The sequence below is a fragment of the Lactuca serriola genome, chromosome 4 (assembly GCF_051521515.1).
Source record: "Lactuca serriola cultivar US96UC23 chromosome 4, Lser_US96UC23_V15, whole genome shotgun sequence".
Taxonomy (NCBI): Eukaryota; Viridiplantae; Streptophyta; class Magnoliopsida; order Asterales; family Asteraceae; genus Lactuca; species Lactuca serriola.
This window is the reverse complement of record NC_136411.1, coordinates 6,002,701-6,017,033: the sequence shown is the minus strand read 5'-3', so window position 1 is coordinate 6,017,033 and position 14,333 is coordinate 6,002,701. Positions and strand designations below refer to the sequence as shown.

Below are 14,333 nucleotides of genomic sequence, written 5' to 3'. Positions count from 1 at the left end.
TATATAGAAAAAAACATGGTATAATGCCTATTTTTATAAGAAAAATCATGAGTTGATGTGATGATTTTGATATCGACCAATGTGAGTATTTTGATTTTGGTGGTGTTTAGTTTCATCATTTCGTTTATTGTTCACGTTCGCCATATTTTTTTTTCCTATTAAACATGTTGTAAGAATATTTCTATTTCTGTTATAAGAAACATGTCTAGGTTATCGAGTAGTTACCATTGTATAAAAAAAATGTTTCATTACTGGTGTTTTACTATAAACATTTTCTTTTCCTGCAATTTAACATTTATCTTATATTGAATAATATAAGGATCATACGAGGGTGCTCTGCTATGTGTACGGACACACTATACAACATCATCATACGATCCTTACATTCTCCATTTTAAGATAAAGTTTAAATTGTAGAAAAAAAATGATAACTATAAAACACCTTAAATGAAATGTTCTTTCATAAGGTGGGAACTACTCGATAACATAAACTAACATAAACATAGTTTTTTTACGAAAATATAAATGGTTTAATAGTAAAAAATGTGGCATCCATGAACAATAAATGAAGGGTGAAACTAAACATCGCCAAAATCAAAATACTCACCTTTATCGATATCAAAATACTAACCTCGCCTCATGGAATTTTTCATAAAAACACTTGCATTGGACATTAGTTTTCTTCTATATATCCATTATGGTAGCTGGAAAGTATAGATTTTCACATAAAATAGCCAACAACGTCACCAACTACTTAGTTGAAGAAAAAAACAACGAACAAAAGTGCCTATCATTTTTTCATGCTCCCCCGCATTATCATTTGTTAGTCAAATGAAGCCGACCAAAGCCGAGTAATGTGCAACCTAGACTAAGGTTATGACAATGTTCCTTTTACCTTTCTTTCAACTATGACCATGATAATCTCCAAATTTATAGCAAACAACCTCTATATGGAATGCCATTTTTAGAAAAGAACAACATACATGTCAAAAAACCACATCCAAAGTTGTAGATCTAGCTCATGAAAGATAAAATTTCGCAACTACATCACTGATCATTACTCAACAATAACACTGAATAATATCCAACATCATCATTTTTTTCTTAAGTGGATTGATAAAACGGCGAATGATGCACGTTACTCATTTTTTTAGTTATAAGAATTTATACTGACAACGAAATGTTTTAAAACAACGATATTACGGTTTTAAAGAAAAAACTACAAAAAATTTATCTATAAATAAATAAGATATTATTTACAATAATAGCTACTCTATTAAATTATTCTTTATTCTTTTCATTTTTACATTCCTTAGACTAACCATTCACGAATATATGAATGGGATGATTGTAATAAAAATAAAAATATTAAAATAACTAAAACCTCTTTAAATGTCATCGACATTACTCCACCTCAAACTTCATTTGTCTACTTGTTTATTAGTCGTTTTGTATTTTGTATTAGTTTTAGAATAAAATAAAATATTATTCCTTTTCAATACAATTTAAGTTTAGAAACCCACTAAACTATATGTAAAAATTATTATCTTCTAGAAATATACAATATAAAAAAGTTTAAAAAACTAATTTTTTCATCTATACAATTCAATTAAATCCAAATTTTCATTCCCATTAACAACCCAACCAAAATCCTTTTCTTTATTTAATAAATAAAATTTATAATTCCTTTTTATTGACAATACTTTTTTTTTTCAAAACAATTAAATTATTTATTTAAGATACAAAAATATTAAAAAATAGACATAATAATATATAACATTAATCAAACATACTTAATAAAATGATAATTTGGGTTACAGATACAACATAAAATATACAATTACGCATTTAGAATATGCAAAGTACATATTATTCATTATTATAATTTTTTTCCATATATGTTGGATCAAACCAATTTTAGATCGATTATGAGTGTTTCTATCACGAAGTTATTTCCTATGAAAGAGATTATTAATAGAAGATCATAACTGATATTATAGTCTATTTATAGAAAATTATATATAATTTTTAAGATAAATTTTTTTAGATATAATTAGTGGGTTCTAAACTTTAATTGTATTTGAAAAATGTGTATATTATATTTTATTCTAAAACTAATACTTCATCCGTTCCATATTAATAGTCTATGTTTTCTTTTTGGTTTGTCCCAAAATAATAGTCTATTTTTTAAAATAAATATCCTTTTAACAAAAATACCCCTCAATTTATTAGTTAAACTACAATGAAATTAAATGTAACTACAATGGAATTAAATGCAACAAAAAGGTAAAAATGTCATTTTATTTAATAAAATTAATGTAATTAATGTTTTTTTAATCTATGTTTTTTGTTTATGGACAATAATTTTGAGACGGAGAGAGCATAAAACAATTAATAGAAAAATAGACAAACTATGTTTGAGGTGGAGTACCGGTCGATGAATGGGGATATTCTTAAAGATTAAATTATTTAATTTTAATTATTTTAATACTTTTATTACAACCAGCCCATTCATATATTCACGAACAGGGATATTCCTAAAGATTAAATTGGTTGGACCATTTTTATATGATTGTTTTGATTTCTTATGATCATGTGTTTATTGATTACATAGGTTGCACCATTTTTATATGATTGTTTTGTTTTCTTATGCTCATATGTTTATTGATTAATTGCAATTTATGTCATCAACTATTTAGCACTCATAATATTTTTTTCAATGGTTGATATATATATATATATATATATATATATATATATATATATATATATATATATATATATATAATTTTTACAATTAAAATTCACTCAAATATAATTGATATTGTTGGTTTGTTTTTATGGTAATCTATAATAGAGATTTAATAGGAATTGAAAAGATGATTACTAAGATTGAATGGAGTGAATGATAACATGAAAGAGAGTTGAATGTAAAAGTTTTATGATCATTAAGCGGTTTAAGCAGTTCAATAATTTTTTTTCAACTAAATTTCAAACCATATATATATATATATATATATATATATATATATATATATATATATATATAGTCATTTTCTTATTATTTTTATATATTTTTAATTAAACCACAAATAAAATTAACCACATTTTTATGTATTATATTATTCAATGTATCATATTTTTAATTGTCATATTTTTTTCAAATAAATAAATCCAATGAAATATTTAAAAGTAAAAACCTACTGAAAAAGATATATATATCAGTTACATATTTTTTACAAACTAATTTCAGTAAAATATTACATAAATTGAAATATTACACATTAATTTTGATTTTCATGTAAAAAACATTTCCAAATATTCTCAATTAAATCATATCGAAGTCTGTGATGTGTTTCACTATCACTATTACAAAGCACAAACCCTTTCACAAATCACAAACCCATTTTGGATATAATATTTAAGGTTTAGAATATAGGGTATAAACTCCTATCACAAAAAACATGATCTCTCACACATTTTTCCAATCATCACATAACATATGTCAATTATTGGTTTTTCTCATTCTCACCTAGATATATGTCACCACACACCAACAATTTACATGTATGCTCATTTATTGCTTGATATCACAAGTATAACAACAATTTAACATATTTTGGACATATACTTCTTATTGCATGAAATAATAAACAATTAACAACTTAACATCTTGCAAGCAACCATAAATTCACACTAATAAGATATATATGTACATTGAAAAATAACCTAATAATGTGAACATCATACTATTTTGTAATATTTTTATGTGTTAGTTACAATTATATTATGTACCATAATATTTGTCACATGACATACCATCCTATGATTAATTATATGTAGTGTGATGCATATGACATTTATCAATAATTTAAAGGGTCAATTTGTGTGATTCTAATACTTTATAATAAAGTGTACCTATTTTGTCAATTAAACACACATTAAGGGGACATATGTTTCAAAGACTTTGACGTTTATTCTCTTTGCATTTCAAACTCCTCTCTATAAAACACAATTATAATGTTTGTAATTATGTCCATCGGAATCATGAATAAGTCACCATTATAGAAAGTGAAAGAATCATAATATAAAGTGCGTAATCTTTAACCTCAATAGGATTTCATCTTCTCCAAGTAAGTATATGTAACGCCCGTAGATCTGGGCTAGTCAATTTAGAGATAATAGGGGTCGAAAACGAATTTTCGGCAAAAGATTATTTATAATAAATAGTCTTAACCAAGTTGTAGAATATGTCTCAAGGTTTCCGTACATATAAAGAATGTTGAAATCTGAGTTATAACGAAGAAGTTATGACCCGCCGAAGTTTTACGGCAAAACCGGCACGGCACCGGGAGGCGCAAATAGTGAATTTACGATGGAGGACTTTTTAGCCTTAGTGATTTAAACGAAAGTCATAAAATATGTTAAACTGATAAAATCCATAAAAAGAACGCCCAAATCTGACTTCGTATGAAGAAGTTATGATTTTTCTAAGATTCGGCTTAGCAGTGCACGACCCGAAACTCGAATTTTAGTTCGAGCGGTTTTTGGCTTATGCGACCTAAATGAGAGTTGAAGATATCATTAATAGGAACTCAACGGTAAAAAGATAGATGAAAACGGAGTCCGTATGAAGGAGTTATGAATTATTCGCGGTCATTTAGCAGTCTAATCACCTCCTACTGTTAAATTTAAGATCAGCCGAGAATTAGCCGACGAAGTCTAAACGAAAGTTGTAGATCTTGTTTTTACCTACGCGTGGATATAAAGAACGTCAAAAACGGAGCTCGTATGCGAAAGTTACGTGGTTTAGAAGTCAACAGGGTGCTGCTGCAAAAAGGGTGACGTGGCTGATTATGAGCCAAGGCTTTCTCCCCAAGAAAAGCCATCAGGTGATGACACGTGGCACTGACTCGGCGAGTCAGTAAACCGACTCAGCGAGTCCGTCAGGATTTCACCCTATAAATAGAGGTGTCGGGTTCCCTTATTTCCTCACCCCTCAACTCTCTTCTTTCTCTCTCTAAACTCTCTCTCTAAGCCTCCCTAACCCCCAAAGCCTAGGGTAACTCCCTAGCACGAGGCGGAAGCCCCGAAGCGCCCGAAGGCTCCGAGAAAAGAGCCTTTTGGCTTAGGAACGCTGCTCCAGCGAAGCCCGGTTTTCGAGAAAACCCGCTGTAAGTGAGTTGTACCTATCTTATCTTTAGTATAGCTTATGTTACAATATAGTAATGTTATTAGGACCTTATAAGGAGTGTTTGGGCTATTATTATGGGTTATATAAGTATTGTCTAACGCTTATATAATAATAATAATAGCTAGACTATTAAATTAGTCTCGCCAAACGTTAGACTAAACTCTAGTGGTAATAATACTAGGTTTTGTCAAGGGATAATTGTTTTAAGACTAACGAAGTGTTGTCCGAGTGCCGACTCACCACCTTATCAAGTGAGTGCATAGTTACTTTCATCTTACACATAGATATGAAGTATTTTATATAAACTACGTGCTATGTGTGCATATTATCTGAATACTTGCTGTCTATACTGGATGAACGTTTTTATATATGTTTTAAATGTTTTAAATTGTATATGTATTTTATATCTACGAATATGTTGGGTATGACATGGGTAGATGAATGATGAGAGATATAAGATGATGTGAGTATACATTGGCAGCTATAGACTTAGTGCCTATGGGACAAACACCGGTAGCTATGGACTTAGTACCTGTTAGACGCTGGTAGCTATGGATTTAGTACCTGTTAGGAATTGGTAGCTATTGACTTAGTACCTATTAGTTAGACGTTGGTAGCTATGGATTTAGTACCTGTTAGGAATTGGTAGCTATGGACTTAGTACCTATTAGATAAACACTGGTAGCTATGGATTTAGTACCCGATGAATAAACTATAGCAGCTATGGAATTAGTGCTTTACGAACGCGCATTGGCAGCTATGGATTTAGTGCCAGTCCCATAACCCTGGAAGTAAGGGACTTCGGGATAAACGAATGCAGGATAAATGACTCTTAGGATAAATCCTTAAGAGTAAAGAAGATAATGGGGATGGGTAATTCGGTTGATTGTTTGATTGTTTAAACATAATAATTATATTATTGTGGGTTGAAAACCCTATGTACTCACCAGGTTTCCCAACCTGACCCACTCAGTTTATTTATATCACAGGTGTCGATATGAAGTGACATTACACTGAGAGATTAAAGAGATGTAGATCACTAGTGTAAATAAATGTAAGTTCCGTTTATGCTTATGTTCCTGTATTGACGATGACATCCCAAACGTTTTAAAATGAATAAAATACGTTTCTTCGAAAATGTTTTGATGATGTATTTATCGTATTTTTCTGGGAACAAATTCTGCAACATTTTTATGAAAAGAAGTACTCTGATTTTTATAAAGCATAAACAAAATCGGTCTTTTCTGACCGTGAAAATAGGGATGTCACAGTATATTCCTCAAATAACTAGGGTTCGTCGTATTTATGTACAAATTGATTTTGGATTATGCCTATAAATTATACAATGTATATGTATAAATAGACTCGGAATTATTTTATTTTAGAGGGACATGTGCTAAAAAACATATACCTACTTAAATATCAAGAGAAAAATCGCCATTGAATCCTCGTCCAATCAACTTCTCCTATAAGGCCAAATGTATAAATAATTAAATATAAAGATGTTTTCCCCATTTTAATTTAATATTTGGTATGTTTTTTATTTATATAGCCTTCAATTAAGCATAAATGTTTGGTTCATTCTATAATTCCAAACCATTTTTGATGAATTAAACTGTAAGTAATTATATAACTATATTAGCTTGACTATAATAATGAAACTAAATATTAAACCCAAAGCCCAAGTAAATATAATCCTATAGCATAAACCTAATTTCGAATTATGAAACCAACAAATCAAAGAGAGTAAAGAGTGTACCTCTCATACAGCACCGTTTCCATCTCCCACCTTTCCTTCATGGCCACAAAGCCTGACTCAAACACGTATGCGGCTTCTTACCTACATCCATTTATTTGCCGGAGAAAGCCATGAGCAGTGAGCACCACCAGTAGGTGGCATCTCTCTCTCTCTCTCTCTCTCTCACGATGCAAGTGACTCGTCGGAAAACATCCATGAGATCTCACCGATGTGGTTGCCGGAGAACTCACACAAGCACTCTGTGGCACTATACATTTGCACACTCTCAATTCGGATGTTCCTCTCACTAAGAAATCAACGGAGATCATACCGATCGATCATCTCTATTCAGTCACAACTCTCATGACTGGAAACCCACCAAAATCACATTTCCTTTTCCTCTTTCTTTTCCAGTCGAATGAAACATTTAAGGTGAAAGAAGTATGGCTTTTATGGCCAAGATCACATTTCCTTCCGATAGTATCTCAAGTTGCAGGCATATTTTTAAGAAAAAAACACGTCTGATGCGCTGCAGAAGAGATACAGTTGCGATCTTTGATTCTTTAAACATGAAGCTACAATAATGGTCCCTGCGTTTATCTTCTTATTACACTCCTATATCTGTAACGAATTTCAAACTTATTTACTGAATTTACATATAATCCATTATTATTAACACGTTTGATCTTTTTCCTTTTTTTTTTTGAATGGTAACCAGTTACTGCTGAAGCTGCTACAACAAAACAAATGAAAATTATGAAAAAATTCTTGGTAAGCTTTAACCGATAGCAAGTTAGAAGTCGTTTGATAGTTGCTGATTGGGTTAGAAATACTGACTGACTTCATATCTGATTGAGTTTATACTGTTTGATTATTTATCTGAATGTTTGTGCTGAATGATAAAAATGATCATATTGTCCTTGTGTTGTCCATTATACCTGATAAAATACTTATAAAAATACAAATTATCACATAAAATCCAAATTAAACATACATCATTTAAAACCAAAATACCAAGTGTAATATAAAATCCAAATACACATTGTCATACATAATAAAAAAAAGTACATCATTTAACGTGAATCATTTGGAAGTAATTGATTAACAATTTGGTCACACAAAGTAGTCATATAGCCAACAGACTTCTGAACTCAATTCTATGTCTTGTATGTTTTGGCCCTCACTTCCTCCACCTCCCACATCAGGAGTAATCATAGTGTTTTGTTCAAAGTTCGTGAATAAGTCATCTTGAATATTATATTTCCTTACAAAATTATGGACCGCAACACAAACAATGACTATGTCTCTTTGCACTGGAAAATGATAAGGAGTCATATATTTTAAAAATGGAAATCTAACATTCAATAAACCATAAGCACGTTCAATAATATTTTTAAGCTGTGAATGAGCATGATTGAACCTTTCTTTCTTAGTTAAAGCTATGTTTCTTCGAAAATAAGCTAACAAATACTCACAAATATACACATGATCTCACGTATCCTTTTCAACCCACTGAGGTTGAAATTGGATGCAGAAATCACATTATAAAATAAATACACAAGTGAGATGCACATGTACCTAGATTTATTTTTGATAGGCATGGTAAACCATTTTAGTCTGGACCTTACTTTGAAACTTAGTCAGCTAATATTAATGTCATATGTTCGATGATTATTGTTCATGAGCTTGTTAGTTATCAATTTATATCAACAACTAAAGCTTGCGGTTGCTGGAAAGGATATTGTGAAAGAGGATGATTTTGATGAATGGACATCTAATTCATTATTAGTTCAAGATTATGATGATTATATGTAGAAACAGGATGATATCGTGGGTACTTTTGATATCAAGTATATTGATGATCATGATTTGTCAACTAAACATAATATTCAATCACAAAAAATTTAAGAAGAATTTTGAAAGAGAAGGAAGGAAAAAAGGAGAACGATAACTGTTTATTTTATTGTTGTTGATCACGATTGCTCCTCTGTTGCTTGGTCGAGGGGAGGTTATCGGGGGCGCAACATATGTAAGGCAACGTTGTTTTTGGTTTTTGCTTTTTTTTGTTTTTTGTTTTTTTTTTTTTCTCTCGATCCATCAGATAGAAAGTAAGGACCGAGTTCAGTGTTTTTATTGGACTGAGTCTCTACATCTATAATCCCTATCAAACATGCCAAGTAGTATTTTATGGACTCAGTCTTTGGACCCAGCAAGACACCATATTAAATGACCCCTTACTCTTAATTTTTACATCTATTTGAACCTAACATTGAATTGAATCTAGCTTAGCGAGTTATGTATGATTTATATTTTATTTTTGTAAATAAAAGTTGATAATCTATAACTAAAATTATAAATCGTATTTACATGTCATATCAAAATATTGGTATGAAAGATTATTCCATTCGGCCATTGAAACCGATCATAAAATGTCATTTATTCTATCCGATATCCTATCCTACCAAACAGGCACTTATTAGTTATTATTAGAGCCGTGCTTGTACAATTTTATTGATCTGAATTCCTATGGCAAGCCATTTGTAACGGGAGTGATGGGTCAGAAAATGACCCGTTTGCAATATGATCGAAAACCCATCTATTGGCAGCTTCAGTATAATGAATCCCATCCCATATGATCATAACCGAAGGATCTTTACATGATTTGACCTCCCCTCCACATCCAACGTGTGTGTTGTAGTTGTACTTCCCGCCATGCCCACAACAAGCTCTAAGTGGATGCTCAAATCCTATATTTTCAACAAACATACAACCATAAAAGATAAAAATAAACACTTGATGTGTTTAACTTTCTATATTTACCATATTTGCTTGCTTGATTAATGAGTGTGTATCTGGCTTTATAGATGTCAACGTAGGTGATTGCAGCTTCGGGTAGTTCCTCACGTAATCGGTCCACAAGATCTTTCAATTTACTGTTAAAAAATTGGGCTAATTCGTTAAACGGATTACCACATCCGACTTTATCCATTTGTTGGGCTGTGATTGGTAAATGTTCCAACACGTATGGTAGACACCCAATCGGGCCCACATTGTGTATCCAAAAATATCGTCCTCCTTTATCGTGTACACTCTATGGGGAAAACAAAGCCGAAAAGAAAAATAAGAAACACGAATTATTTTAGACACAAATTTTATAATTTGAAGCCATTTTGTGATTTAAAAAAAAAAACGTTACAAACCCTCACCTTAACTACGGTTTTGAATTGGCCTAAGATATCGGGAATGGATGCTTTAACTTGCTGGGTAGACAAGTTTAGTAACAAACCACCCGTCAAATCATTTTGTCCGATATCAAATGTGTATAAACCACGTGAAAATGCTTCGGGTTTCGGAAGTAATTCCTTAAATATCCCACCAGCTGTTTCAAATATATGCAATTATAACATTCAAAGCACATAAGGATGCAATATATAATATTATTTTGTTTGGGTGTGGTGTGGTGTGTTACCTTTGCGAATAGTTTGGGTTCTAAGATGAAAATCGTTGAATTCATATGATTGAACATTTAATGAGATGGGGCTCAAACCACTTTGATGACGTGTCGTGTTTTGTGGTCTAATGGTGGAACCACCGGTGGCGAAGTTGGCTCCATGGGTGAAGTTGGAACCCAGAGCATCTAGGTATGCACTAAGGTAGGGTAACCCCAAACTCTGTGCTGTAAAAGTTGGAATTTCTTGATTATTTTATTAATAATTAAATATTAAATATAATTTGTATTTTTTTGGATAATAGTACAATAATTAATTCAAAAAGGAAACTGCAAATGCGGATCTTCCGTTGTTTTGATTTTTGGAAGCTTGCGCCAAAAGGATTAGGATTCACGTGAATGGTTGAGTCGCATACCTATAAAATCGATGACTAGACGGCCGTCGGAGTACCTACCAACCGGACCGTGGAAGAAAGTTTCTCCATTGGGCGGAGGAGCTTGCCCAAACGCCGCAGATAAGCCACCAGTATCGGAGTTTGAGTCGCCGAAGTTGAAAACTGCCGGAAAATCGCACGAGGACTTGCTGATAGTGGCATTTACAAGCCGAGTTGCTAGTATAACTAGTAAGCATACAACAGAAGGCTTTGGTAAAGGAGTTTTCCGGCCACCGTGGTCCATGGTAACTTATCGGTGAAAGAAAGAGGGTTACATATACAGTCACTGAAGCAGTATGATTACTAAAACTAGCACTAAATATAATAGACATGAAGCCCACCCGACCCGTTATCACTTCCACACTTCTAATTTCGATACATATATTATTATATTGCTTTCTAATATTTAATTCGGTTAAATTTGATATATGTTTGGTTTGCCGGAATTCAAGATTCCGGTTTGCACATAAAACACAAATTTTTAGTAATTGAATTCCATTCGATTCCAATTTCAGTTTCCTCCACAATTTCATTCCTCCAAAAAAAAAAAAATTACGAATCAAACTTGTAAAATAATCTAACACCCTATCTAAATTCTAAAGTGCAAAAAGAAATAAGACAACGAAGGTAAACAAAAGACTAAACTTGTGTAACTTTACATAGTCTCAAATCTCAATCATTAAAAAGAATAGATAACATATATAAGTGTGTGTGTAAAAGTTACCAAAAAAAGAAAAAATGTCAATCTGATCTATACTTGTCGACAGCAGCTTTCACCATCTTTCCTTTGAGTTTGATCTGCAAAATTCACAAGATTAATTTTAAACAAATAAAATGTTTGATGTTTGTATCAGATGCTACCAAATGAGTTGAGATGATAAAACATTAAACATACCTTCCAAATCCTCCTCTGTCATCACCCTTTCTTACCCATGAATGATCTCTATTACTGCCACGTGTCTCTGCTGAGTCAGCACTTCTGGAATCATCAGTTGACATCAAACCAGTTCTTTCAACTGGTTTTTGACTGAACCGGATTTTGTTATTTAGATCATGGTTTAGTTGTTCCAGTTTCCTTTCTTTTTCAAGTATTCTGTCACTTAAACTACTACTGCTTTGGTTTCCATTTCCATTAGATTCGTTGTTTGCATCTGAACCAGAATTATATTCTCTCTTCAGAATATCTATCTCTTCCTTCAAATTCTTTATCGCTTCTTCTGTGTCAAACCTGACAAAAAATTAAAAGCGTCAACTTATTTACTCAATAAGTTTCCATTCCATACCAAATTACAAATAAACAATCAACACTGGTGTTTGCATAATATTGTAAGTATAAATTTATACTCAAATTCAATCAAAACGTCACCACCCTTTAAGACCTGATAAGTAAACCAATGATACAAAGGCGCTAATTGTAATTTGTTTCAACAATTTATTATGATTTCTTTATGACTTCATATGTTTTCGTTCAACCACAAAGAAAATTACTACATTTTCACCAGTCAGAGATACAAAAAGACTTATGTGAACTATCTCAGTTTATGGGTGCTCACCATTTCAAAAATGAAGGTTACTTGTATTCTGAAGACTCAGAATCATAGACATCATGGAGGAACATGCAATCTTCTCTAGGGTGTGGGTGCATTTGCTTCCATTATAACCAACAAAGCACCCAATGCTCCTGAAATATTGTGATAAATAAGAATCACCTTCTCATGTTCATATGTTGTCTTTAAAGATTTGCTAACCTAGCTTTCGTTTTATGATACACTGCACTCATCACTCACCCCACCCAAAAACGATTATTTACTTACACTTTCCTACTTCCTTAGTAGCTGGGTAGCTCTTGGCAACTTAAATTTCACAATAGAAACACCAAAGGTTACTAAAAGACCAAGTACAAAGATTAATATGCAATATTTCTACAATTTCTCGATGATGATGATGATGATGATGATGATGATGATGATTCAATGGAATACCCAATTTCACACAGCCAGAGATCAGAGATGTTCATCAAGTGTCAAGAGAAGAATAGAAGATAATAGATAGGAATACTAACCTGCCAAGCCTACGACGCTCCAACTCTACATCAATCTTTCTGTAATCAATACCTTTCTCTTGAAGCAAAACTTCTCTGGGTTTAGCATCGCCAAAAGGGTTCACCTTAGGCCTTGTCTTCTCTAATCCCTGCGGCTGCAATGCAGTCCGGCCCTCTACTGAACTGCCGGAATGTGAACTCGTGGGCCGACTGCTACTTTTCTTAGCATCAATTTCCAAATCCACCTTCTTGTGATCCAAACCTTTCTCAGCCAATACCTCTTCCCTGGGCCTAGCTGCCCCAAAAGGACTCGGTTTATTGGTGTGCGCCGATGGCTCAACTGGAGCACTTTCACCCTTTGGTGGATCTAACACCAAACGCCGGCGTTCCGTTGGTCGTTCCTGATCACCATCACGAGGCACAACACCCCTTTTCCAATGATCGTCTTCAGAACCACCGGAATCCCGACAACCAGGACCAAAATTAGAAGACCTGGCGGGTGGCATGGGCTTCTTGCTCGCCGCCCAATTATCAATCTCGTCAGCTCTAGAAAATCCGCCACCAACGCCACCGCCTCCATCGAGAGAACCGTAACGGTTAGGTCTAGTGAGAGCGTCATAAGTAGGCGTCATAGGTTTCTTCGACATTGCCCAATTATCGACCTCGTCTGCCCTAGATGGTTGATCATATTCCGAAATCCGAGGAGAGGAAACTCTACGATCATCACCAAACTCACCATAAGATCTCCGATTATTACCCCATGCAGCGTCGCCATCTCCCTCCCTATCACGCATCCTCGGCCCTCCGCGACCACCTCCATAGGACGAGAAACCACCTCCGAGCCTCCCATATTGCATTTCCTCCGCCGAACGCTCCTTTGGCCCGGTCGGGAGTCGCATCATTTCTTCAGGAGTCAATCCTTTACGGTCATAAGCCAATTCACGAGACGAAGCGCCACCGCCTAGACCTCCAGACCCTGCCATCGTGAACTCATGTAACGTCATTTTCGTCTTCTTCTTCCCTTTATTAGTGTTCACCGCCTCTTTCAGGCTCGGATAGCTCTGGGGTGGAGCGGCTGCGGCCGCAGCAGCTAGTTCTTTCTCTTCCGCTTCGGCGCGCTCGGCTTCCGCCGCCCAGGCGCCAATATTTCCCCATACTTTCGACATTGCAGATCTATAATTTCATACACCGAGAAACTCGAGGATCAGATAAAAAAAAGTACGAAACACAAGCTTTAAAGATATGGATGAGTGTTGTGATAGCAATACATGCATAGTATAGTGCATTCCACGGTCTCCGGCGTACGGCGGAGATGGTAGTTGTGGTGGTGCTGGTCAAATGGAATAATCTAAACCGTCGCTAATTTGCGGTTCACGGAGTTTGTAGAGAGAGAAAGTATAGGGAAATTGGTGCGGTGCATGAGACGCGGGGAATCGAGAGTGGACAACACGGACCATTAGATTTGTTTCAAGGATAAA

General features: G+C 33.7%; 2 protein-coding genes across 3 annotated transcripts; both read right to left on the bottom strand.

Annotated features, from left to right (window-relative positions):
• Positions 1-9,315: 9,315 nt before the first annotated feature.
• Positions 9,316-11,141, bottom strand: LOC145100967 (GDSL esterase/lipase At3g26430-like). The gene is made up of 5 exons (XM_079038114.1): positions 10,797-11,141; positions 10,402-10,608; positions 10,139-10,311; positions 9,753-10,023; positions 9,316-9,679 (listed from the first exon to the last, which is right to left on the bottom strand). Exons 1-5 carry the CDS (start codon positions 11,056-11,058, stop codon positions 9,441-9,443), a joined length of 1,152 nt encoding a protein of 383 aa, XP_078894240.1. The 5' UTR covers positions 11,059-11,141; the 3' UTR covers positions 9,316-9,440.
• Positions 11,142-11,428: 287 nt separating this feature from the next.
• LOC145100965 (eukaryotic translation initiation factor 4B2-like) lies at positions 11,429-14,333 on the bottom strand. 2 transcript variants are annotated; one of them, XM_079038112.1, is made up of 4 exons: positions 14,124-14,327; positions 12,877-14,028; positions 11,710-12,042; positions 11,429-11,612 (listed from the first exon to the last, which is right to left on the bottom strand). In XM_079038112.1, the coding sequence occupies exons 2-4, from the start codon at positions 14,019-14,021 to the stop codon at positions 11,588-11,590; spliced, it is 1,503 nt and encodes a 500-aa protein (XP_078894238.1). In that variant the 5' UTR covers positions 14,022-14,028; positions 14,124-14,327; the 3' UTR covers positions 11,429-11,587. The 2 variants fall into 2 exon arrangements, with proteins under 2 accessions (XP_078894238.1, XP_078894239.1); XM_079038113.1 differs by lacking the exon at positions 11,429-11,612 and adding an exon at positions 12,368-12,495 and having other exon boundaries at positions 11,913-12,042; positions 12,877-14,333.